Source organism: Mytilus trossulus, chromosome 1, assembly GCF_036588685.1.
Source record: "Mytilus trossulus isolate FHL-02 chromosome 1, PNRI_Mtr1.1.1.hap1, whole genome shotgun sequence".
NCBI classification, from domain to species: Eukaryota; Metazoa; Mollusca; class Bivalvia; order Mytilida; family Mytilidae; genus Mytilus; species Mytilus trossulus.
The window spans coordinates 70,374,751-70,401,477 of NC_086373.1; the positions used below are offsets into that span (position 1 = coordinate 70,374,751).

The following is a 26,727-nucleotide window of genomic DNA, read 5'->3' on the forward strand; positions in this document are numbered from 1 at the left end:
TGTGACCTGTTGATTTATGTAAAATGTATTATTAGGTGGGAAAGTCAGAAAATATTGAAACAATTGAAACAATATTTTCCTCAAATGACTAGTGATTTCGGCAGGTTTAAAGTTAATATAAAATCACTGTAGCTGCAAACTGTAAGAATATATCCTTGAAATCATTGCAGCTTAACAGTAATGTTTTGAAAAGCAATCAACCTTACACTGCAATATATAATAAAAACCAATGCACATTTAAGGTTTATTATGTTACGAAAAATCATCAGATGCTACAAAAAGTAAGTCATAGATTAAAATGTTTTCAACATAATGTGATGTGTAAGGATTGCATCTTCTATTTCATCAGTGACGATGCATTAATAGCAAAATTGTAATGGAAAAAAAGTATAATTTCAAAACAAAAAGATTAATTGGATTTATCCTATTTCAACCTTTTTTCATTGTCTGAAAATTACTTATTAATTATGAGGGATAAATAGTATTTGTTAATAACAAATCGCTATTGTTAAAACAAATCTATTATAATTTTCATGATACTTGATTTCTTGATTGACAACATCTTTGTAAGGTTTGGAGGATGTGTTTTTCAACAGACAATCGTCGTTTTGGGAACTTTAATAGTGTACTTCTATTCTATATGAGGCAGTCTTTATGTAATATCTTTTAATGGAGAATATAAAGAAGCTAGCATGATCCTTTACGTTACGATTCGCTATATATATATGATGTCCTTCCACTAAATAATCCTCAGTTTCGTGATTATATAAACGCATCTATCCCATCGAACCTATATATGTTAAAACAAAGAATACAACCGATACAGTTAATTCTGCTTCACATCTTGACTTACATCTAGAAATTGACAATTAGGGTCGGTTGAAAACATAACATTACGACAAAAGAGATGAGTTTAGCTTCCCAGATGAGAACATTTCTATATAGCAAACGTCTATATGCATAGTGCATGCATATGCAAAGTTGACTGTTATGGAAAGATGACGAAGGATGTGTTACAATCCCGTCCCATTTTTCTCGAGTGTGACCTACCTAATTAGACTTATCACCGAGTTCATACTTTCATAAAGTGTTATTTTCATTTAAAATCATTTATAAGCTGAATATTCAAACTTTTCATTCAAATGGACAAATATGCATTGATTCAAAGTTCAAATTTTGAATGGTATATTCATATAATTAGTTTCTACGTTGTTTTAGTATGACACTAGATGAAATTCTTTGTTTTAGTTTTGCAGTCTAAAATATTGTAGAGAAATGTTAAAACAGTCTACTGATTTCTATTTCAGGCATATATTTTGCTGTCTTTGTATTATATTCTTTATTAAAGATAGGAAGGAAAGACATAGCGAGAGAGAATTTGAACAATCGCAGTATATCAACAAAAACTTGAGGGATATTGTAAATCAAATTAGAAAAACCTCAAAAACATCAGTGCAGCCATTGAATAATCTTACTTCTTCTTATAGGCTTCTAAAACATCCGCTCCAAAAGAAATGTATATCTCACATATGCGGATCTGTTGATATAATCTACCTTGTAAAATCTTCCGTGTTGAATTTTAGTCAGAGAATCGCCATTCGTGAGACATGGGGCAACAACACAGGAATGCGTACGTTGGCGATATTCATCCTCGGATACAGTGAACCTTTCCAATCATTAATTGATATTGAATCAAAACATCACGAAGATATTCTACAGTTCGATATGCAAGATATATATGATAATCTCGTGTTTAAAACTGTTTTCTCAATTGCTTGGTTATGTGATATTAACATCCAGGCAAAGTTTATACATTTCGTGGATGATGATAGGATGATCAATCCACAAAACCTTTTAAACTTGGCGATTAAAAGCATACCATTGTTCGAAATGAAAATGGTAGGGTTTAAAGTTACTTCTGCAAAACCGTATCGCAACAATTCTTCCAAATGGTATATATCAGTAAACGAGTATGAGTTTGATGTCTGGCCTCCATATTTGATTGGAGGAACAGCAGTAACAAATATGATGGTAATAAAAACACTAAGGGAAGCGATACCTTATTCCAAAGTTATTAGAATAGAAGATGCTTATATTGGAATACTAGCAAATATGCTAAATATAAACGTGGAACATAATGAAGGTTTTTTGCCAGTTTATGTACCTGGCAGTGAATTGATTCATAAGATATCAAGTCCGGATTATAAAAGTTACGATATCATGAGTAGGGAATGGAAAGCAATAAACTCTCATTTTGAATATTAGTATAGAGAGTAATATGGTTTACAGTGAAATTATTGTGAAATTTCCAGCTATTGTTTTAAACTTTCTTTGTACCAACATGCTATTCAAAGAGACAATATCACACAGATAAAGCCCCAAACAACATCGTTTGTGTGTGTAAAACTCATTACATTAACTGCTTGATAAACGAATAGGTATTGACAATTCACTTAGAAACCCAACATATACCCTCATGACACTTACCATAGAGGAAATCCTGGATAATCATAGGTCTGTTCTATGTTCCTTTGGAATTTCAACCAAAGATGATGAACTGGATCTTCCATCACTGTATTGGATACCTAAACTGCATAAGTGTCATTACAAACAACGGTATATTGCTGGGTCTTCCAAGTGCTCCACGAAACCTCCGTTTAAATTTTTATATATTTTATCAGCCATCAAAGACGGGCTTCAAAGTTATTGTGAAACTGCCTATTCTAGAGGTGGCGTGAATCAGATCTGGATACTTATATAAAAAAGATCTTTTAGAGTACATACAATCTAACTCTCTTTCATCTTGTAATAGTATTAAAACATTTGACTTTTCTACACTTTAAACAAGTATTCCACATTCCAAACTAAAAAACAAATTGAAAGAGTTGGTATTGCTTTGTTTCATAAAAAAGAATGGCCAACGAAGATACAAGTATCTTGTCTTAGGAAGGGATAGTCCTACTTTGTAAAGGATCACTCTGATTCAATAAAAAAATTCTCTGAAACTGACCTTATCAAGATGCTCGATTTCTTGCTTGACAACATATTTGTTACGTTCGGGGGACGTGTTTTTCAACAGAATATCGGCATTCCAATGGAAACGAATTGTGCCCCTGTTCTTGCCGACTTGTTTCTTTATTATTATGAGGCTGACTTCATACAGGAACTTCTTAGGAAGAAAGATAAGAAGTTAGCAGTATCCTTTAACTCTACGTTCCGCTATATTGATGATGTTCTTTCACTAAATAATTCAAAATTTGGTGACTATGTCGAACGCATCTATCCCATTGAACTAGAGATTAAGGATACAACAGATACAGTTAATTCGGCCTCATATCTTGACTTATATCTAGAAATTGACAATGAGGGTCGATTGAAAACAAAACTTTACGACAAAAGAGATGATTTCAGCTTTCCAATTGTGAACTTTCCATTTCTAAGTAGCAACATTCCAGCAGCACCTGCATACGGGGTATATATCTCCCAATTGATACGATATTCCCGTGCTTGCATTTCCTATCATGATTTTCTTGATAGAGGGTTGTTGCTCACAAGGAAGCTTATAAATCAAGAATTCCCAATGGTGAAGTTGAAATCATCTCTTCGTAGATTTTACGGACGCTATTAAGAGTTGGTTGACCGTTATGGAATAACCGTTTCACAAATTATATCGGACATGTTCTTTACGTCGTAACTACAATCCCCTTCCCGTTCATAAATGTGACCTACCGAATTAGGCTATTTACCGGATTTGTTATATCATAAGCAACACGACAGGTGCCACATGTGGAGCAGGATCTGCTTACCCTTCTGGAGCACCTAAGATCTCCCCTAGTTTTTGGTGGGGTTCGTGTTGTTCATTCTTTAGTTTTCTATGTTGTGTCATGTGTACTATTGTTTGTCTGTGTGTCCTTTTCATTTTTAGCCATGGCGTTGTCATTTTATTTTCGATTTATGAGTTTGACTGTCCCTTTGGTATCTTTCGTCCCTCTTTTACATGTACTAACAAATGCGAATTATGCAAGACGTCTACAACTTTACTATTTCACTAGTTTCGACTTTTTCATAAAACTATGGAATCCCTTCATAAGTAATTATTTTTAAGAACAATGAAACACATAATTTGAAAGCTTTATTAAGAAATAGCGGTCAATATCGCTGCCCTCTCTGTTAACTCTAAGCATGTATACAATACTCCAACTTAATTCTACTCTTAACATTCTTAATCGATATATATTTTTGTGACTGTTGCCACTGTGGCCACTTGGTGTCGATTTTACAAGGTATATCCAGAAAAGCGCTTCGGACGCAAGAAATTATTAAACGTGTTGTTTTCATTTTTTTACGTCACTGGGTCGATACCTCTGCTGGTGGACTATCCGTCCCCGCGGGCATCATCAGCTCAGTAGTCAGTATTTCGGTACTGACATGATTTAACAAACTTTACTAAAATTGTCCGTCTATAAAGTTAGAAATTATAATAAAAACTAAGGTTTCAACTTCCTCAGGCAAAGTTGGCTTTAGATGAATTTGGCTATTTATTTAAGAATTATTAAACTAAAGCTCTTCGAAGGTTTCGGTACTTATACATCTTCGGGTTTCAAATGTTTGGCTTTGAGCGTTCCTGATGAAAGTATATCCAGAAAAGCGCTTCGGACGGAAGACATTATTAAACGTATTGTTTTCAATTTTTTACATCACTGGGTCGATACCTCTGCTGGTGGACTATCAGTCCCCGAGGGTATCATCAGCTCAGTAGTCAGTATTTCGGTACTGACATGATTTAACCAACTTTACTAAAATTGTCCGTTTATAAATTTAGAAATTATTAAGAAACTAAGGTTTCAACTCCCTCAGGCAAAGTTGGCTTTAGATGAATTTGGCTATTTATTTTAGGTATTTTTTACCTATAGCTTTTCAACGGTTTCGGTACTTATACATCTTCGGATTTCAAATGTTTGGCTTTGAGCGTTTCTGATGAAGATATATCCAGAAAAGACCTTCGGACGCAAGAAATTATAAAACGTGTTGTTTTCGATTTTTTACAAGTCCGGTGCAAAGACGTCTCTGACTCGAATGATGTGATCAGATCTGCAGGTGATTTCCCAAAACCGGCATTTTCCCCGATTTTGATACACGTCGCTGATCAATTAAAACAAAAGTATATTCATACAATGCAAATAATACATTAATCACGTTGCAATAATTATAAGTGGTGCTGCGTACAGTTTGATTTTGAAACTAGACTTGACCAACATTATCGATACGAGCAGTGAATCTCCGCGGTTTTTGCGTCCTAAATAATTATACATGTCTATTCGTAATTACTTATGACTAGCCCTAAAATAACGTCTAGTCTATATTGATTATGACTAGCATAAAATAGAATTAATATAAACCATTTTGCAATTGATAATAAAAAAATCATGACATGTAATATGATTGCCAATGACACAACTATCCACCAAAGTTCAAATATCATAAAAAATTGGCAACCAATAAGTCTTTTGAATACAACATATAAACTATCATCAAGTTGTATAGCAGAGCGTATAAAATCTGTTCTACCCATTAATATTACCAATGATCAGACAGATATATTGGAGGAAAAAAAACTCGTTTTGTATATGATATGCTGTTCTATTCAGAGTTCGATGATTTGCCAGGTCTTCTCCTTCTCATAGATTTTGAAAAGCTTTTGATTCCGTATCATGGAAATTCATATTTTTTTCAATTTGGACCCTCTATAAAACCTTGGATAAAGACCTTTTACACATATAAGCTCATCAGTATCTCAAAACTGTTTTCTGTCAGATTTCTATGATATTCAAATAGGCTTTACACAAGGGATCCTTTATCACCTTACATTTTTCTTTCATGTTCTGAAATTCTAGGAATTTTAATCAGAAAGAACAAAGAAATTAACAGAATTAAAATTGATGACACAGAATAACTTATCTTCCAAAACGCAGATGACACATCCATAATACTTTACGGTACTCCCACATCTCTAGATGCATCTCTTCAAAACACCATGTGCATAAAATGGGGATTGGATTGGGGTTCCAGTCGGTTTACATTACTAGGAATAAACTTTCTATAAATTTTTATGAAATGGAATTGTTGAACTATGGTTCAAAATTAAGGAAAATTGAAAATATACAGCTACTGAACCACTCAAGTTTCCCGTTTTTCCGTTCTCGCTCCGTTTTTCATTCGTTCCGTTTGCGTGTTTCGTTCATTCCGTTTCCGTGTCATTCATTTCATTCATTTCGTTCATTTCGTTTGAGTTCATTCCGTGTTACATTCCGTGTTCAATTCCGTTTATACACGACATAGAATGATATCAAGCGTGTTGTTCGGTAAACGCGTGAAGCTAATCATTTCGTTTTAGAACGTTTGCAGCGTGTGTGAACGATTATATCATTGTAAAGCGAAATATATTTTTATATTTTATAATCACATCATCACATGTATTTTCTTCATCAACAAAACCGACGACCACCACAACGTCAACGACCATGATAGTTTATTCATATTAAATGAAGCCATTTCTGTAACAATATGATTATTTAGTTAAACAATAAAAGCGATTAATATAGTATTTGTAATAAAAAAAAATATTGATTAGAATCAGTTTACAGACTAAAAATCGGCTGCACACAATCTCTTTGGAGCACTAGCTTTTGTAAAATATAATACTTATAACTTTTATAGTTTAATACTAAACAAAATAAAAGTTTACATGCCAAAGAATTGGTGTTCATTTCGATATCATGAACAATGTATGCTTCTGCTGAAATTAAAATGAATTGTCAAGGATGTATAATAAACTGTGGACACTTGTCTATGTCTATAGGTCAAATTTGTCGTATACATTTCTATTTTAACGTTAATTGTTGGATTGCTGTCTGCATAGAACGTTACACAGTATATCTTTATGAGAATGTTGCACATATTCATGTCAATAGGTACAATGTAGCAATTTAAAATGTGTCACTGGGTGTTCAGATAACACCGTTAAGGAGGATGATTGATTTATATTTGATGTCCAGTGGCAAATATATATGTAAATCAACGCGAAAAAAGGTCGATGGGTTATAAATATGACTTCTACTTCGAAAGGTTCACAGGATAACAGTCCACAAAAAGTTATACCAGTCATTTTTTTTATTAATAATTATGATCAAACCCATGATTCGTAACTGAATACAAAAAAAAATAACACGATCACAATGTATCAGTCGCCAATTAATCACACTGGTAACTCCTGACATTATAACGCAAACATATTACGAAAATTATTTGAAAACACATATAAACTTATATACTTGCTTCCATATAGGTTCTTATACATTTTTCCGAGGTTTTCGTTAATTGCGGAAGATATGTTTAGAAAAAAAATAATTTTATATTCTAATTGCAAAATTATGTGTGTTATTTTTCTAATTATAAAAAACTAATCTCAAATGTATGTCCATTGTTCAATACATACTTTAAACTACAGTATACTTTTCTGATAAAGATTTCAGTAGTTTGAACAAAAAAAAAATCAATTTCTCTTTACTGTGTTTTTTGTCTCTCTCTCATGAACTTATTTAGCTCTTCCCATACGATTTATCATTGAAAATGTTTATCACTATCCTCAAATGTATATGTCACGAAAACACAAAAGTATGAAGAACGTGAAAGAAAAAAATGTAAGAACGTGTCTAAACTACGGAAGCGTATTAGCGCCACACATTTATTTTTTTTATTTTTCTTCCTATGTTTGCGTTATAACGCAAACATTTGCGTTATAACGCAAACCTTTGCGATATAACGCAAACCTTTGCGTTATAACGCAAACCTTTGCGTTTTAACGCAAACCTTTTGCGTTATAACGCAAACCTTTGCGATATAACGCAAACCTTTGCGTTATAACGCAAACCTTTGCGTTATAACGCAAACATTTGCGATATAACGCAAACCTTTGCGATATAACGCGAACCTTTGCGATATAACGCAAACCTTTGCGATATAACGCAAACCTTTGCGATATAACGCAAACCTTTGCGTTATAACGCAAACATCTTTATTTCAATTATTCATTAAGTTTTGTATATATGTCCGTCTGTCATTCATTTCGGATGTGATTTACTAGTAGATAAAAAAAGAAACATACATACAAGGCCAAATCATTATAATAAATATGCATAGGAATAATGGAATAATTGAAGTGCAATTATACATAAATTAAGACTGATTTGTGCATCAGAAAAGTATATAATTTAACAAGAAAATAGATATAGTATATAGTCATATTAAAATTGAAAGATCAAAAATAATGTCATACAATTGTGAAACCTCCAAGTCAAATAGACAAAATGATCTTTCTGCTTTAAAATGAATTATTAATAAGGAAACATTTTTTTTAAATCTCAGAATATGATCAAGATTCTTTGATAGAAAGTCATTGAATTTTCATTTCAATATAATGAAGTATTTTTAAGATGCTTGGGTAGCAATTTGAATAGAGAGAACATAATTTTATTAATGAAACATCTTCATTCTATACATTTATTGCCAAAGGGTAGCTTGTTTGAATGTAACCTACTTTACACAGTTCTCAAATGAGAGCTTACTTTGGAAGTATATTTATATTCGGTTATAGCTATATTAGCAGGGTTGATTTTTTTCTTAGGTATAACCTCAATTTACTCAATTTTCTTTGTAATATATATACTAGTAGTAACTTGGATATCGTTTTTGGGGACCTTATAGTTTGTTGTTTAGTGTGAGCCAATGCTCCGTGTTGAAGACCGTAATTCGGCCTATGATGGTTTACTTTTACGAATAGTGACTTAGATGGAGAGTTTTATTATTGGCACTCATACCACATCTTCTTATATTATTATGCTCATTATTAGTCATTGATATGATCTAATTATTCAAGTAGTTTACTTTGCAATTACTACAAAGGTGATAAAGTTTATTATATCCAGCCTCCTCCATTAATAACTACTGTTTCCTTTGAATCTTAAATAAGAAATAAGAAAAAACAAATGTTTGCGTTATATCGCAAAGGTTTGCGTTATAACGCAAAGGTTTGCGTTATATCGCAAAGGTTTGCGTTATATCGCAAATGTTTGCGTTAAAACGCAAAGGTTTGCGTTATAACGCAAAGGTTTGCGTTATATCGCAAAGGTTTGCGTTATAACGCAAAATGTTTGCGTTATAACGCAAAGGTTTGCGTTATAACGCAAAGGTTTGCGAAAATGTTTGCGTTATAACGCAAAGGTTTGCGTTATAACGCAAACATAGGGAAAAAAAAAAAAAAAAAAAAATGTGTGGCGCTAATACGCTTCCGTAAAAACTTTTCGGTTCACAGTATAGCTATTAAAACTTGTTGAGACATGGAAATATCTCGAGGGAAATATTATATATTTTACTTCCATATTGAGATTAAATGTATTCACTGGTTCCTTATTTTGGTAAAAAGGATGTTTTAAAATATATCTATCTCAAAGTGTATTATAAACATGGCTTATTGGATACGCCGAGTTTCAGCTATGGTGTCTAACTAATTTACAAAAAAACGACTGTACAAAATTGCAGTGTGGTAGTTTGTTTATTTTTCTTATATTTTAAATGAAGTAAATGCTATATAAAATGTATCTACGATTGCTTAAAAAATAGGGACAATATTTCAGTAAGTCTGTGTTTCGTTAAATTAAACAAGATAGATATTTTTTTGAATTCAGTTACTGTTATCTTACTGTTATAGGAAAGTGTTTTTTTATTTACATATTATACATGTAAATATCATGCATATTTTGAAACAAGTATATGCAGCATTGTGTTTGGGTTTAGTGGACTATTTAAAATAAAATATTTCTGTAAGGCTAAAATTACTTAACATGGCTATAACAACATTTTATTACAACAGTTGTGTAATAATTAAAGTGGTGACAACGCTTTCGAGGTTAGAATGCATTTTTGAATCAATCTAAATAACCAGCGGGTGAACTCTGCAGGACATCTTTAGAGAAATTGACAGACATTTCACACTTAGTTGTTCAACAGATAATTATTCTACCGCCAATCATCTTAAATTTCTTTTATCAAATGGATCTTTCATTTTTGTTATTTTTAGCAAATGAGACTGATAAAGATATATGAATATATACAGATTTTTTTTTTGGTGTTCAAAATGTATACAGTAATATGATTCAGTATTTTAATTTCTTTTATTCAAAATGTTTTAGCTTTCAGCTAATCTGACAATAACAGTGTACTTATAACGTGATACCTGTTAAGAGAACGGTAAACGAATAAAAAGTCATGAAAAAAGTCGCACAAAGTCCCTAGGAAATGAAGTCGCAGGAAAAAAGCCACAAGAATAGAAGTTACATGAAAAATAATCACCGGTTGCTTACAACGTGTAATGGGTTTTACTCACTGTTGAAAGCCAGAGCCGATATATATGTAAAATTGTTAATTTCTGTGTCATTTGGTGTCTTGTGGAGCTCTGAATCATCTCACTGGTAATCATACCACATCTTCTTTTTTATATATATGCATGATCTGTGTTGTGTAAACAAAGGCATAAACCAGAACAAGTTGTCGATTTATTCACTGATAGTTGCTTTTTCAGTTACTGAACCTTTACTATTACCGTAATTTGACGCTTAAAATTAATTTGAATACGCATAGCATACCTGTAGATATATGTATGTAAGAGCTGTATAGCCAGTCAAGTTCGTTAAAAAACTTCAATCATCATCAATGGGTTTGGTTTTTTTTTTTGGGGGGGGGGGTAAATTATAGCTTATGATGATGTTTCTAAAAAAAATTTATCTTTTACAAATTCCCATAACCCAGAAATTGGTATTCAGCCCTAAATGTTGCCGATGAAAGATTTTAAAAACGATGAATAATGTAGTGTAGATATTTCAGCTTTGTCTTTAAATTTTCAATATAAAGTACCTACAAATAATGAATCAAAACTGTTTGAAACAAGGAACTAGTATAAAAAAGAGATTTTTTCCTTTTCTAATCAATTGTACTCATAACTTACAGCAATATGAAATTTTACAACAAATCATCTCAAATATTGCACTTTTGTGTCAGTAAGGACAAAAAGTTATATTTAGTGTAAAGTGCACAGTGTGTTTAGAGTTTTGAATTTTCGTTTATTCATATATCATATATTATATAAGTAATATTAAGATTAAACAAGGATAACAAAAATCGCAATTATAGCGTAGAAAAGAATATTCAATAAAAATTTGGACCCCCCTTTTTTTTGACGATCAATGCATTTGAAGGGGAGCACAAGTTGGACCCCCCTTTTTACTCTGGGTTGGGACCCCCCTTTTTAAAATGGGTGGATCCGCCTATGCCAACAGAGACCAAATGACTTATAGATATTAAACTGGTCCGCAAACAGTTGTGTTTATGAATTAAATGGTTCAAAGAAAGTATCAATCTTTCAATTGCTTTCTTTTGCTTACTGCACTGCATTGCTGTGTGTCCAACTTAATTTTTCGCGAAAAGAGAAATATTTTGTTAAAAAAAGAACAATCTAAACATCAGAGATAGCTATAGATACATTTAATTTCAGTTCTATTCCAGTATCTTTTCGCAGTTTTTCTTTAATGTTTTTCTCTTTTTTCTCTAATATGCAAGGTGTAACACAGTTATTCAATAAGCTCCCAGTTTTGAATATTTCTATCTATAAAACTGATGTTTTAATAAAATGCGAGAGACATATTTTATGAAATATGAAACGAAATGTTAATTATCTTCATTGGAGTTGTTTACGTAGCATGCAATAAATTAATTCCTGTCTCGCATGATATTTGGTCACCATTAGAAAAAGAGGATAGATCGTTGATGATACTTGCTTGTCATGCAATTTGTCCCGAATGTTAAAAAAAAATCTGTTAATTGGTCTTTCATAAAAGAAACCCGCCATTTGACAATTCTGAGTGCACATTTCCGCGTTATTATTGATAAATTATTATGACTTCGATTTAGTCGTCTTCATAGTACATACATGTATGTATATTTATTTGGTCGGGTTGTTGTCTCTTTGACACATTCCCCATTTCCATTCTCAATTGTATGTATATGTCTAAAATGAAAAACATCATCGAACCGTCCATCTAGCAGTAAAACCAAATGCCGCGAACAGAGATATAAGTACTAGTATGCATGAGCAGGTAGTATAGAGATCCAAGTTTCGTTGAAAACGGACGCTAAAACCGACGACTCGTGTAACATCGAGCAGGTACATTACTACATGCACTATGCGAGTTAACGAACCATTACAACAACACTTTGAATGATCGTATATATGTGGCCTGTTGTACTCTCAAAATGTATGCCCCTTTATAATATTTCTCCAATGTTCAGTAGCTGTCAAAATTCTTACCCTATTTTGATGAACACATTTTAGTATTGTAAGATTTTGTTATTACCACTATTTCATCCGGAATTTAAGTGAAATATTTGCCACTGTACGTTAGGAAAACGTAACAAAGATAAGCTAAGAATCGATTCACAAAGCTATCATACATTATGTTTACTTGACAAAATAAAAAGAATTGATAATTTGTTTTTATTATAATTTGTTTTTTTCGAAGTAATATGTTTTAGTATGAAAGTTTGAATAAGTACCTATCTGTCGTAAATATAACGGAGCCTTTCAAATCTTATTCAGTTGGGTTACGGGGGTTGGAACCAACTAATTTTGACAATCAATGCTTTTGGATGGGGTCATATGATTGTAACTCTTCTTAATCCTGTGTTGAAACCCCCCTTTTTAAAATGGCTTGATCCGACCATGAATGTTTTCTATTTTCATCATAGATACGTGTATGTATATGACCATGATTTGAATATCCTGGTTATTTCCAACTTAACATGACGTAAAATTGAGAATGGAAATGGAGAATGTGTCAAAGAGAAAACAACCCGACTAACGAGTTGAAAACAGCCGAAGGCCACCAATGGGTCTTCAAGACATGGAGAAAATCCCGCACCCGGAATCGTGCTTCAGTTGGCCTCCAAAAACATGTGTACTAGTTCAGTGATTATGGACGTCAACTTAACTCCGAAATATATAAATGAGTTAAAATTAAAAAGCATACAAGACTAAGAACGACCAGAGGCTCCTGACTTGAGACAATCACAAAATACGACGGGGCTAAACATGTTTTATATTAAAGGTACATGTATATATTAAAATGTCAAAGCTTATGACATGAAAAATAACATACTAGTATAAATGCATTCTTTCTAAACAAGCTATAAAGGGCCCCTTTATATATATACATTTATTGACATTTTGGCAATTTTTAAGTTTGCTATAACAATTTTGCAACGATTAAATCTAAATGAAACAAGTGTAAAAAATTATAAATTTTCTGATTTATTACAGTTTAAACTAAATCATAATATTGGTAAATTATCGATGATAAACGTGATTAAACTGTAACAGTATTCTGATTTTAGTTCGAACACCTAAAAGTTCCCAATTTGGAAATAGATAGCGACTTGTTATTTCTCTCCCAAGGTGGGAAACTTCAAAGAGTGACGATGCGATAGACGGATGCTAAAAATCAACATGTACATTATATGGAGGAGAAATAAAAAGGTGTTACATGTATGAAGTTATTCTGGAAATTATTATCAGTTAGCGAGATTCCGATCAAAGCTTTGTATTTGCGGTCGGCGAAGAACGCAAAAAAGAAACAAATAAAGAGTGATGTTATTAATTTAAAAGTTCATAAAGTTTATTTTAAACATGATTATTTCTATTTCCAAGCCAATCGTCACTTACTTGCATATTACATAAAAACAAATATCTTATAAGAGTTTTTGTTTTTTTCATATTTGGTATTTATTTTACTGTCCAAGACAATTCAAATATTTTCATAGTATATTTTGATATTCAAAGCAGTTTTATTTCTTTTTCAAAAACTTTTTAAGAATGACTCCCTTCTCTTGTGTCTGGTTAATTTTCATTTTTTTTTATAAACGTCTGTTTTGTAATTTCCGTTAGTTAGATTTTCTAATAATATCAACCGTTTAATTGTTTTGATCCATATAGGTAAACAGAAAGGACTATATATTGAATGATTATTTATTTTCTTCACTGAAAAGTCTTTCTAAGTATATCAGTGAGCGTAATTCGTCCTGAGCATGCATGAAATATGTGCCACTGGACGTTAAGAAACCAACAACCAATCATTACCGGTGTTTGCACTTGAATAAAAACAAATACATTGTATATGTAGATAATACTGGACTTGGCCTGCTTATGCAGATATATTAACAGAATTTGGTTAATGGTTTAATTGAATTGTACTAGGTTTGAAAACGGTTAAATACATGTATACCGTTCATACGCTAATATAAAAAATTGGAGATGTTTTCACTACAGTCATCGTAAGACATGGTTTCCCTACGTGAAACGAAATAAGAAGATTTTTTATTTTATTTTTCGAAAAACCGTAATAGGCATTAGTTTAATTACAAACACGAATACGGTCATTCATTTCTTTAATAAAGAAAACTATGCAAATCGTTTGACGTTGAAAACGAAAAAGATTGACACACAAATGTTAATATAATAATTTCTATTTATCTTAACCAGGGAGAGCGACTGTCACTAAATTATGTTTCTGAGATATTCACTAATTTATTCACGTCTTTTACGATGTATATTTCAATAACTAATATGAAGATCCCTAAGCAAAAATCAATAGAAAAAACTACGGGACAACTTTAACAATAGATGTGAATAATGAAATAAAGAATGTTAGCGTACATTTTTTTTACAAGTAATATGCATTTTTTTTAAGAACTCGTATAACAAGCCGGCAAACGAAGAGAAAGTATTTTAATATTTAGATTGATCTTGTTAGCCTTTCATAATTTAAATATTTGTTTATATTACTTGTCTTTTTAAACATTAATTTCAGACTTATTACTTTTATTTTAAATGCAATAACGAAATAATGTAATGAATAAAACTATTCATAAATAAATAAAATGAGTAGTATTATATGCCGATTAATTTTAGTATATTTATTCGTTTCATTTGGAAATTTGAAAACTAGCATAATCGCCAAACAACCAATCAGGTGAGATATTATCGTTTCTAAACGGAACATGTGTGTTTACACGAAATATACTGATCGTTTCGTTCGTTTCGTTCGTTTCGTTCACACACGACTGTGAGCGGAAAAACACGATTTGACTTCTATGAATGAAATGAGTGGAGAAACACGATTCTGACTGATTTTACTCGTTCGTTCTCATTCCATTCCATTCGCGTGTTCGTTCCGTTTTCGTTCCGTGTAAGAGGGAACGTTGAGTGGTTTAGTAGCTGTAATAAAAATTTGGTCTAAACAAACATTAACACCGGTAGAAAATGGCAGCAGTCCTTTTGCGCCAATTACTTTTTTTCAGGGGTATCATTTTCGCCAATTTGTTTTTTCTAAATGTATCAATTGCGCCAATATTCGGAACTCATTTGCGCCAATTTACCTGTACACATATCTATCATATTTATTCTTATTTTTGCCTTATAAAGTATCATATGTTCGGAGATATTTCACCAAGAAGATGGGCATCTGGAGAGAAATGACTAAAAATGCATTAGACAATCAATGTACAGAGAGAGAATAAAACTTATTGCGTTGCTGAATATTTAATACAAGATATGCCAAAAGAGGTGAAAATAGAAGCTTTTGCTGATTATGTTTTAGCCACATATGTTGATGACACAGTGCTTTGTTCCCACCATGCGTATCGGCTGAAACTATCTACCGCAAGACGTATCAGTAATGGAGCAAAAGCATTCCACAGGAATTATTATGAACTATTTTATGCATTTCATCCTCCAATGTTTGTGTTTTTGGACAATAAAGTGAAGTTACAAGCTACTACATACATTAAATTCGGAAGTACCCATGCAGCAGCAGTAACAAGAAAGTATGTTGCATTTGTCGTGTAAACTGTCGGTTCCAAGGAGGTGGGAAGTAATTTTACTTCTAATTGACGCAATCGTATGTTTTATTTTTGGCGCAAATTATACCATGTAATTTTAAAACAGGTGGCGCAAACGTAGCATTGGAGAAAAAAAGTTGTGGCGCAAACGTAGCATTGGAGAAAAAAGTTGTGGCGCAAAAGGACGCATTTTTGGCGCAAACGGATCTCTCCCGAAAAAATAACAACAATAAAGACACTAATTATTTCAAAATTGAACCATATATAAAATTACAAGCACCATCCAAAAATACTTAAAACAACTAAATGACAAAATTTATTCAGTTATTCGGGAAAACAAACCTGACAAGATAAAAAGATAAATATTATGTTCTGAACACAAATTAGGAGGGCTGAAAATGATTGACAAATATATTGTTGTTGTTATTGGTTTTGGAAGGCGGCTTACTTGTGTAGTAATTGCGCCTTAAATTCATATAACATAATTTAAGATATTATGTATATTTTCTTTCAGTCTTTAATTTATTTTTAGTATTACGTTTATATATAAAAGGATTGAAACTTAGAGGGATTAGACGGTTTCTGAAAAACAACCCAAAACTAAATAAGGTATTAGAAAGTACTACAAAAACTAATATTGAAAACCTAGTTTATTTACGCCCAACAAAAAGATGAAAAAAAAACTTTTTGGGAAGAAGTTTTTAAAGCTTAGACATATTTGTTAAATAAATTTATACCGAAAAATGAAGCAGAGTCTGTATCAGATTCGCTCTGGAATAATGAAAACATTAAAATAGGAACAACATCTATTTTCTATAAAGACAAAGTAGATAAAGGGATCTCTTTGAAAAACGAGTTCTTAATCGATGAGGGAAAACTAATAACTTTCCAACAATTCCAAAACATTTACAAAATAAATCAAACTTATAATGGGGTAATTTCAACAATAAAATCATTTTAAAAATCTCTAAAGAATAATATACCCATAAACAATCTTTATAAAACACAAGGACCAATTATTCCAAATAACATAAGAATTTTTTTTTATTGAAAAATATCTATGTTTTATTAGAAAAAAGCAGTACTAAACTTAGATGTGTAGAAAAATGGCCCTTAACACTGAAAAAACTTTTGAATGGAAAACTGTGCACAATATGTCTTTTTACTCCACAAAAAACTCAAAACTCCACTGGTTCCAATATAAAAAAAAAATACACAGAATAATGGGGACAAATAAATTTGTATTAAAAAAAAAAGAAAAAAAGCGATAAATGTACTTTCTGCAATGAAGTTACCGAAGATATTGAACACATATTTTGGACATGTCATAAAATGCAGATCTGTTGATATGACTCGATGACTGGATTTATAACCAAACACAAATAATTCCATTCAACATTGATATATTTTTTTTCGGAAATTTAGAAGGAAAAAAAAAAAGAAAAAAATAATATAAAACATTTAACAAAACTACTATCAAAATTCTTTATCTATAGAACAAAACTGTATGAAAATCAAGTAAATTTCGTAGGGTAGGGCTGAAAAAAATATCTAAAGGAAAATCTAATTAACAACAATATAAAGAAAAGAAATATTCATTTGACCAACTAGGTAAACATTTAGAAATTTTCCGTTATCTGTTGCACGCCTCAGTTTCAGAATAGACAAAGCTCTCAATCAGGCTATTTAGATGTAATCCGTCAATTAAGGTATTTATATCACAAATTTGCTTTAAATAATGATGGAAAGGTTTTAAATATTAGTCGCAATAGGTTTTCTTTCCAGTTCTGTAAATAATTTCGTCACCGTTTTGTTATAATTACTCCATCGGGGTATTTATATTAAATACATGCTTGAAAGGCTTCCAGTTCTGAAAACATATCATTGATTTGTTTGTATCCTGCAATTAGGTCACCACTATGAAGATACAGCCCTACAGATATCGCTATGTAGGACTACGTTTGTGTATTGACGAGTGTTGTATAAACCTGTGTGACCTCCGAATGAGTATTGTAGTCTCATTCCAATGACGTATCAATTGACCTTACGCGAACTAACGATTTACTAACACCTAATTAAAAGACAACCCAGTCTGGATATTTACGTTGAAGCCATGTAAATCGTTAAACTTGGTATATATATATCATTCAATCTACACCAAATAATTGGGAAAAGGGCGTAAATGGGAAGGGGTTAATTTGTAAAGTGTGTTTTTTTTTCATTTAAATTTGATAACTAAAAATCATAAGAGAAATTATTTACTGAGCTTATTATTTCATACTAGTAGTCCATTCATATTTTATTTTTTTAAATTAACTACAATCCTATCTATCGCCCAAATCTTTTTTATGGAACTCTGGCTTTGGCAAAGCAACATTTTTTTTTAATGTGGCACCATATCATGAATTAACACACCCAGAAAGAAGTCTGTTACATACAACTATCAAGAGATCATAATTTTTATTGATATAATAAAAATAACCCATCCAACACGAATCGTTTAAGTTGTATTTCGTCATATTTCATTATATTATGACACCAAAAATTACATGCATCCCGGACTCATCTAAATCTATTTGGACTCCCAGGACTCGCCATGAAAAATTCCTAGTGAGAACCCTCGGTGTGGAAGTTCTCTTATGTATCATTGTCATTTTGCTTAGTTTCTTTTGTTACCTATTCGAATATCGGAATCGGACCTCTCTTTAACTGCGTTTTACTGTGAGTTTTGCTATGTGTTTCTTCATTCTACATTGGCTAGAGGTATAGAGGAGGGTTGTCAACTTGAGATCTTACAAACCCGCCGCAATATTGTGCCTGTCCCACGACAGAAGCCTGTGGACTTTGTTTATCTTGTATGGTTTTTTATTATCATTTTAGTTCATTTATACGTTTTGGAGTTGAGTGTGACGTCCATTTCCACTAAAATAGTACACAATTATATTTAAGCGCCAGCTGAGGACCACTTCCGGGTGCAGGATTTTCTCGCTATGTTGAAGGCCATTTGATGGTCTTCGGTTGTTGTCTGCACTTTGGTCAGGTGGTTTCTCGACATTTTCCCTATTTCCATTCTCAATTTTATTTTTCTTATAGTCATAGTAAAAAAAAAAAATTAATGTTATCGAAATTATCGAACCAATGCATGCATATGTTGTGTACAAGATGTAAGTTTGTGCAAATAATAATTTGTAAATGGTTTTTGTGCAAGTTATATATGACGTTACGCGCGATGTTCGTACATGTTAGCGTAACAAAACGTAGCAAATATTTCGTAACGTTCAAACCAAAAGTTCGACTGAAACGTTGGTTTTAAGCATGTGCGACATTCTTGTAAGACTCCGCAAAATCGACGGTGCGTTTTAACTACTTATCGAAAATTGATGTACTTTAGATTTTTGAAAAATTAAGAAAAATAACATTTTAAAAAATAATAAAATTCGACTATTATAAGAGCTCAGATAAGCAAACAATTGACGTAAATTTGAGTTGAGATCGTTTTTACGTCAAAAACTGGCGGTGCGACAACCGTGTAAGCCTTTGAAAAATCGCTCATAAATTACCATATATCATTTTTCAGAATATTTGTCTTTAAATTCATAAAATTAAGCAAAATAACATTGATGTAGTAAATACAAATACTAACCTTTTTTCTTTTAGATAAATGTTTTTGATTCTCAAATCTGGAATACCAATTTTTTCTCTCCCGCGGGACAGATTTGCCCTTTTAGTATGGAACACTTTATTTTTTCTATGACGTCATCAAAACGTCATTGAAAATGCGCAAAAAATGAAGGAACCTTTTTGTTAAATAATGGAAAAAACCGTTTTTCAAAATATTAAATAGTTTGGACGAAAATCACAGTTTAGTGGTTACAATAAATGAAATTTGTTACGCGGGACAGCCTAAAAATATCCATTTTTCAAAACTGAAGCTTATCGCATGCAGCATAAAACATAGTTTCAACAAATATTTTTCTTTTTTATGTAAAAAGAAACATTTTTGTTCAAATTGCGTACAATAGCAATGAATATGATATCACAAAATATAATATTTGGACTTGCATCATGTCAACTACACCGATTTTCTAATGTGGTACGAACATCGCGCGTAACGTCTAAGTTTTTTGACACATACATTCTTGCACCAGGTGATACATGTTTATCTTCAACAATGTACTCGTTTAATGTTTAAAATTCAAATTTATATTCTTCAACCTAAAATTAAGTGCTATTCTCCTTGTCTTCAAACTGGAAAAGAGGATTCCTGAATGGTTTTAAGGTTAATGTACCCTTCTGTAGCCATTTTTGTACGAAATTTTTAAACTTCAATTGTATCAAAACTACAGATACAATGAATAATAGAGATAGGCCATTTTGTACATATTCCAAGGGAAAACTTGATGCAAAGCGTTATTTTTTACTGTTCCATTGCATTTAATAGAAAAAGAGGACTTTGTGGCAAATAAATCAAGATTATTATAGAAAATCCACAGCCTTTATCCTTGTACTCTCATATTTAGCAATTTGAAGACTGATAGATATAGTATTATTGCATGCAGTGCTAGCATTGATTTCCTTAAAACAAGTTTATAAATGTAGTTATTGGTTAAAACAAATATAAATATGGCCAAAATCAAGTACACCTTTTAGGGTGCGCTCGACTTTAGTGACTCAGCACGAGGTGTTTTGGAATTTACAGGTTGCTTAGAACTGTTTGTAAAAAATAAACACTAGCACATCATAGAAAATCAAGTGAGTAATTTATGTTTCAAATTTTATAACAAAAATCTCTGTATTAAAGGCTGTGGATTTTCTATAAAAATCTTGATTTATTTGTCACAAAGTCCTCTTTTTCTATCAAATGCAATGAAACAGTAAAAAATAATGCTTTGCATCAGGTTTCCCCTTGGAATATGTACAAAATGGCTTATCTCTATTATTCATTGTATCTGTAGTTTTGATACAATTGAAGTTTAAAAATTTCGTACAAAAATGGCTACAGAAGGGTACATTAACCTTAAGCAGTTCATAAAATATTGATAACTGATAACTTGTACAAAAAATCTGTACAAATTATAATTTGTACAACATCACAACTTGTATACATATATACTTAGCCTGGCGTTCACGTTCTTTATATTTATAACACATATATATATATGTATTATCGACAATTTTAAATTACTTCTTTCAGTGGCTGTTGATCGAAGCTAATTAACTTTCGAGTTTGTTTCCAAAGTTTACTGGATCGTTACTTCAAGTTTGGTAAGCAATAAAAACAGAGCATGTGGAAACGGGACAGATAAGTGTCCTGATATAGGAGGAATTAAAAGAAGGAAACCGGTAACTACAACCGAAAACTAAATGTGACATTATATTATAAGTTATATGGTTCGCTACTGACCCCCTACGGATCCATAGAGGGTTAGTAAAATCCATAGGGGGACTTACTAACTCCCTACGGTCTCATAGGGGGTCACCACGTGACGGCGTTAAACCAATCACAACGTGATAATTTATCCGTGGTGCGATAAAAGAAATAGTTATCCCATTCGGACTTGGTGTGTCAGTGTAAGATCAACCCGATGGCCCAAATCCCAATGGGATAACTTTTTTACATCCAAACTGTTTTAGATTAGACGAAAAACCATTTACAATTCATAAAATCTATTTTAGAACGCCAAACATCCATAATAATATACCTTATTATACATAACTATATAATATTTACCCTTTATGACCCCTAAACACGATATTTAAATATGAAACCTTGTCAACTCGACCCACTGTCCGATCGGCCCACACTAAATTGTCATTGTCTATGAGATCACCCCACTCTTGTGTACCTCGTCCCACTTATCAAAAAGGTAAAAGCCCATTTCGACTATCAGTCGGACAACTCGCATTATTTTTATAAAGGGTAAAAATACCACTGAATAAATCTGCCAACTCGCCCCATTTATGAAAATATGTTGCTTCCTTTAAATATGTTGAATTACTGAGAGTTGGTATCAAGTCCTCCTAGTATAGGGGTATGTCTCGTGGGTTCGTATGCTAAATGTCTCGAGTTCAAATCCCATCATAGACAATGGATATTTTCTACATGAATTTTGAAAGGGTGTCTTTTCTCAATAAATAATTATAAGTCTTATTGTGGATTAGGCATTCCCGCCAAAATGTTGCATAACAAAGAAACCCGAATTTTGGTGGGGTTCGTGTTGCTTAATCTTTAGTTTATATATTGTGTCTTCAGTTTCTTTTTAGCCATGGCGTTGTCAGTTTACTTTCGATCTAAGCGTTTGACTGTCCCTATGGTATCTTTCGCTCCTCTTTCGTAATAATTTTTGGTTTTTAATTTTGTTAAATTTAGGCGACATTTAAACTCTTTGAAGAAAAAAATCCTTATTTAGTTTAATTTTTTTATGAGTACACTATATACAGGTTAAATATAAGATAATTAAAAATTAACGTTTTGTCTTTTTGATATTTGGAGAACATAGTCAAACCTTTGCATATCTCTGACTCATTAAGTGTCCATTGATAAGACTTATTGGTCTTAAAATGTTTAATTCAACGTAAACCTGCTCAATAAGGTGTCTAATAAATGTAAATATAATGTGTGTACATCGGTAATACAAATTTCTGTTTTGTATGTTATAGATAAATGCTTCTGATTCCAAAAAAGATATAATCATATGAAAATGAAATGCTACTTCACCTCGAGGTTGGGGAAACATGTGAAATTCCACGTCTTAGTATGCCATATTTTCGGCGAATCAATACATAACGTTACAATGAATGCATAAAACAAAACCAGAAAAAAAATATAATTTTAATTTTGGGGTTGAAATCCAGTTATTGAGAAACACTGATGCGTAAATGTGTACATGACAGTACAATTGAATTTGTTACAAATTGTGAGGTAAATTTACACACCAACTTTCGATTGCTACCTTAACAGAAATAAAAGAGGACAAAGTATTGAATAAATTTCAATGAGACAACAAAATAACAACAACATTTTTTCAACAAGACGATAATATAAAAAAAAAAGATGTGGTATGATTGCCAATGAGACAACTGTCCACAAGAGACCAAAATGACACAGACATTAAAAACTATAGGTCACCGTACGGCCTTCAACAATGAGCAAAGCCCATACCGTATAGTCAGCTATAAAAGGCCCCGATAAGACAATGTAAAACATGTCAAACGAGAAAACTAACGGCCTTATTTATATAAGAAAATGAACGAAAAACAAATATGTAACAAATAAACAAACGACAACCACTGAATTACAGGCTCCTGACTTGGGATAGGCACATACATAAATATTGTGGCGGGGTTAAAACAGGTTAGCGGGATCCCAACCCTCCCCCTAACCTGGGACAGTGGTATAACAGTACAACATAAGATCGAACTATAAAAATCAGCTGAAAAAGGCTTAACTCATCAGATGGACAAAAATACAAGTGGACGTGGCCGAGTACTTATACATCTCGACACAAAAAGACAAAATGGACAGATCTGAGAGTACTCACAGTTATCTGACAGCTAGTTCAAAGCCACTAAAAACTAATTAAAAATCATGCATCTAAGACTAAACTATCAATCCGTACACATCCAACATCCAATGGATTTAGTGTAAAGACGTCATAAACAGCTAGAGAAAAACACGACCTTGTGCAATGCCAGGTTACAGGAATCGACAGATTGTAGATCCATGAATATGTATATGTATATAACATACTAGTAATATTTAGTTAGCTTTTAATTTACTGATAACGAAATCAATATTTATACCTAAAAAAACAATATTCAATGATATTATTACAGTGTTGAATATGTAACCTTTTAGAATAAGTTTATTTAAAGGAGCAACAAGTTTACATGGATCATTTCTAAATTTCCGGGCACGGTTAACAACATTTCCGTAAAAATGAGGATGTGCTATCCCGGTTGAAATAAGTTTTCTACAGGTACAACCAAACTTCAAAACCAAATCTTTATATCTATGGAAAAATTTAGTAAAGGTTTTAAGTAATTTATGGTAACGATATCCCTAGTTTAATAATTTACCAGTAATCACAGATTGCGTTCGTTAAAATCAAAAACGTCACAAAAGAAACGGGCATAGTGAACGAGCTGTGAAATATAAACACCGTAAAATGGTGCCAAAGGAACATTACCTTCTAAAAATGGAAAATTAACAATAGGGAACGAAAACTCGTCTTTTTTGTCGTTAATTTTAGTGTGGAGTTTCCCGTTTAAAACCGAAATATCTAAATCCAGGAAAGAACAGTTATTACCGAATAAATTTTATTTATTTAAAGTAAGTTCCTTGGGGTAAATTTCAGCAGTATATTGAGAAAATTCTTGATTATTTAACTAAAAAATATCATCAAGATAACGGTAAGTGTTGTTGAATTTATCAATTAAATGCAATTTCGACAGGTCTTTACTGAGTTTAGTCATAAACTGTAATTCGTAACAGTACAAAAACAAGTCTGCTATTAAAGGGGCACAATTAGTGCCCATGGGTAAGACTACGGGACAACACATTGTGACTCAAGTGATGGGTTCAATATATGATCAAGTCAAGACGAAAACTTGGAAATTGTTTTTTTTATTATTCTCAACAATCGAAAGCATAATTTAGTGGTTTCTACTGTTGACTAAAGGGTATAACTACAAGTATATCATGTAGCAATTGACGCATTTTGGGCCACACATAAAGAATAACACATTTACATACTTCATTTTGAATGTATATACTCATACTAGTAACTGTTTTAAAGCAAGCAAAATTTGATAGTGTTGAGAATCACACAACCTGAATACATGTATATACTTCCCTTTTTTCACCATTATTTAGAGGGTGTTATCAACATTGTTTGGGTATTTTTGTGATGCATCCATCTGCAGAAACATTCCTGATCATACCTGCCTTCAGACTATCTTTCATATTATGATTGTATCCCGCCATTGAGATCAGATTAATGTCTCATTTGTCAAAAATTTAAAACCATTATTCTAAAACTTGACTTCACATGTTAAAATCTTTCGCCTACCCAGTCATTAAACATTGGTTGACTGCTGTTGCTTTCAACGGTATACATAATGAAACATAACATTCAAAACTGTCTTACTAAACTAATAAACAGTTATAAGAGTTTATGACAAATTGGATATTCAAACAGACCAGTTGCATATGATTTAATTACAACAAAACAAAAACAAAAATCTAGCTTCAAATTTTCCATCAAAGCTATTAAAAAAATGTTTTGTTCCAACTATTTCTGAATAAGGGGCCATAAACTAACATTTTTCTTGTTTCAGGACAATAAAAGTGAATAAGTGTTTGGATATCTATGAAATTGCAATACAATGTTTCAAACTTCATAAGAAAGGTTGAGAAATTCTCTGAAACCGATATTATCAAGATGCTTGATTTCTTGATTGACAACATATTTGTTACGTTTCGGAGGACGTGTTTTTCAACAGACTGTCGACATCCCAATGGGAACAAACTGTGCCCCTCTACTTGCTGACTTGTTTCTTTATTATTATGAGGCTGACTTCATGCAGGAACTTCTTAGGAAGAAAGATAAGAAGTTAGCAATATCCTTTAACTCTACTTTCCGCTATATAGATGACGTTCTTTCACTAAACAATTCAAAATTTGGTGACTATGTGGATCTCATCTATCCCATCGAATTGGAGATAAAGAATACTACAGATACAGTTAAGTCGGCTTCATATCTTGACTTACATCTAGAAATTGACAATGAGGGTCGGTTGAAGACAAAACTTTACGACAAAAGAGATGATTTCAGCTTTCCAATTGTGAACTTTCCATTTCTAAGTAGCAACACTCCAGCAGCACCTGCATACGGGGTATATATCTCCCAATTGATACGATATTCCTGTGCTTGCATTTCCTATCATGATTTTCTTGATAGAGGGTTACTGCTCACAAGGAAGCTATTAAACCAAGAGTTCCAAATGGTGAAGTTGAAATCATCCCTTGGTAAATTTTACGGACGCCATCACGAGTTGGTTGACCGTTATGGAATAACCGTTTCACAAATGATATCGGATATGTTCCTTATGTCGTAACTACAATCCCCTTCCCTTTCATGAATTTGACCTACCGAATTAGACTATTTACCGGATTTGTAATCACATAAGCAACACGACGGGTGGCGCATGAGGAGCAGGATCTGCTTACTCTTCCGGAGCACCTGAGATCACCCCTAGTTTTTGGTGGGGTTCGTGTTGTTTATTCTTTAGTTTTCTATGTTTTGTCATGTGTACTATTGTTTTTCTGTTTGTCTTTTTCATTTTTAGCCCTGGCGTTGTCAGTTTGTTTCAGATTTACGAGTTTGACTGTCCCTTTGCCCTTTGGTATCTTTCGTCCCTCTTTTGAGACTGAATATGAGGGGTTATGACCAAAACTGTTTGGGAATAAGGGACTAAAAAGTGGGGAAAAAACAAAGAGTTCCTGAACAATAACTTGAGAAAAAAATCTATTGATCTCTATGAAATTGCACAAGGTCCTATACCAAAAAAAAGTACGTTGGAATTCATATTTGGAGATTATTGTCTGAACCTTCTGGGAATAATTGATACCCACGAATTAAAGTACTTTCACAGTAGCTGCGCCATTAGCGCATGATACACATTCTTTTTAAAAGAATGAAGTTCAATAACTTCTCAATGTCA

General features: G+C 32.3%; 1 protein-coding gene across 1 annotated transcript; it reads left to right on the plus strand.

Moving 5' to 3' along the window:
- The first annotated feature begins 306 nt into the window (after positions 1–306).
- Positions 307–2,833, plus strand: LOC134709859 (beta-1,3-galactosyltransferase brn-like). Its single transcript, XM_063569992.1, has one exon. It carries the CDS (start codon positions 1,276–1,278, stop codon positions 2,263–2,265), a length of 990 nt encoding a protein of 329 aa, XP_063426062.1. The 5' UTR covers positions 307–1,275; the 3' UTR covers positions 2,266–2,833.
- The last annotated feature ends 23,894 nt before the right edge of the window (positions 2,834–26,727 follow it).

What these genes read in the sequence shown, in the direction of transcription:
- LOC134709859 (XM_063569992.1), top strand. Translation starts at nt 1,276, where the DNA reads ATGTTAAAACAGTCTACTGATTTCTATTTCAGGCATATATTTTGCTGT.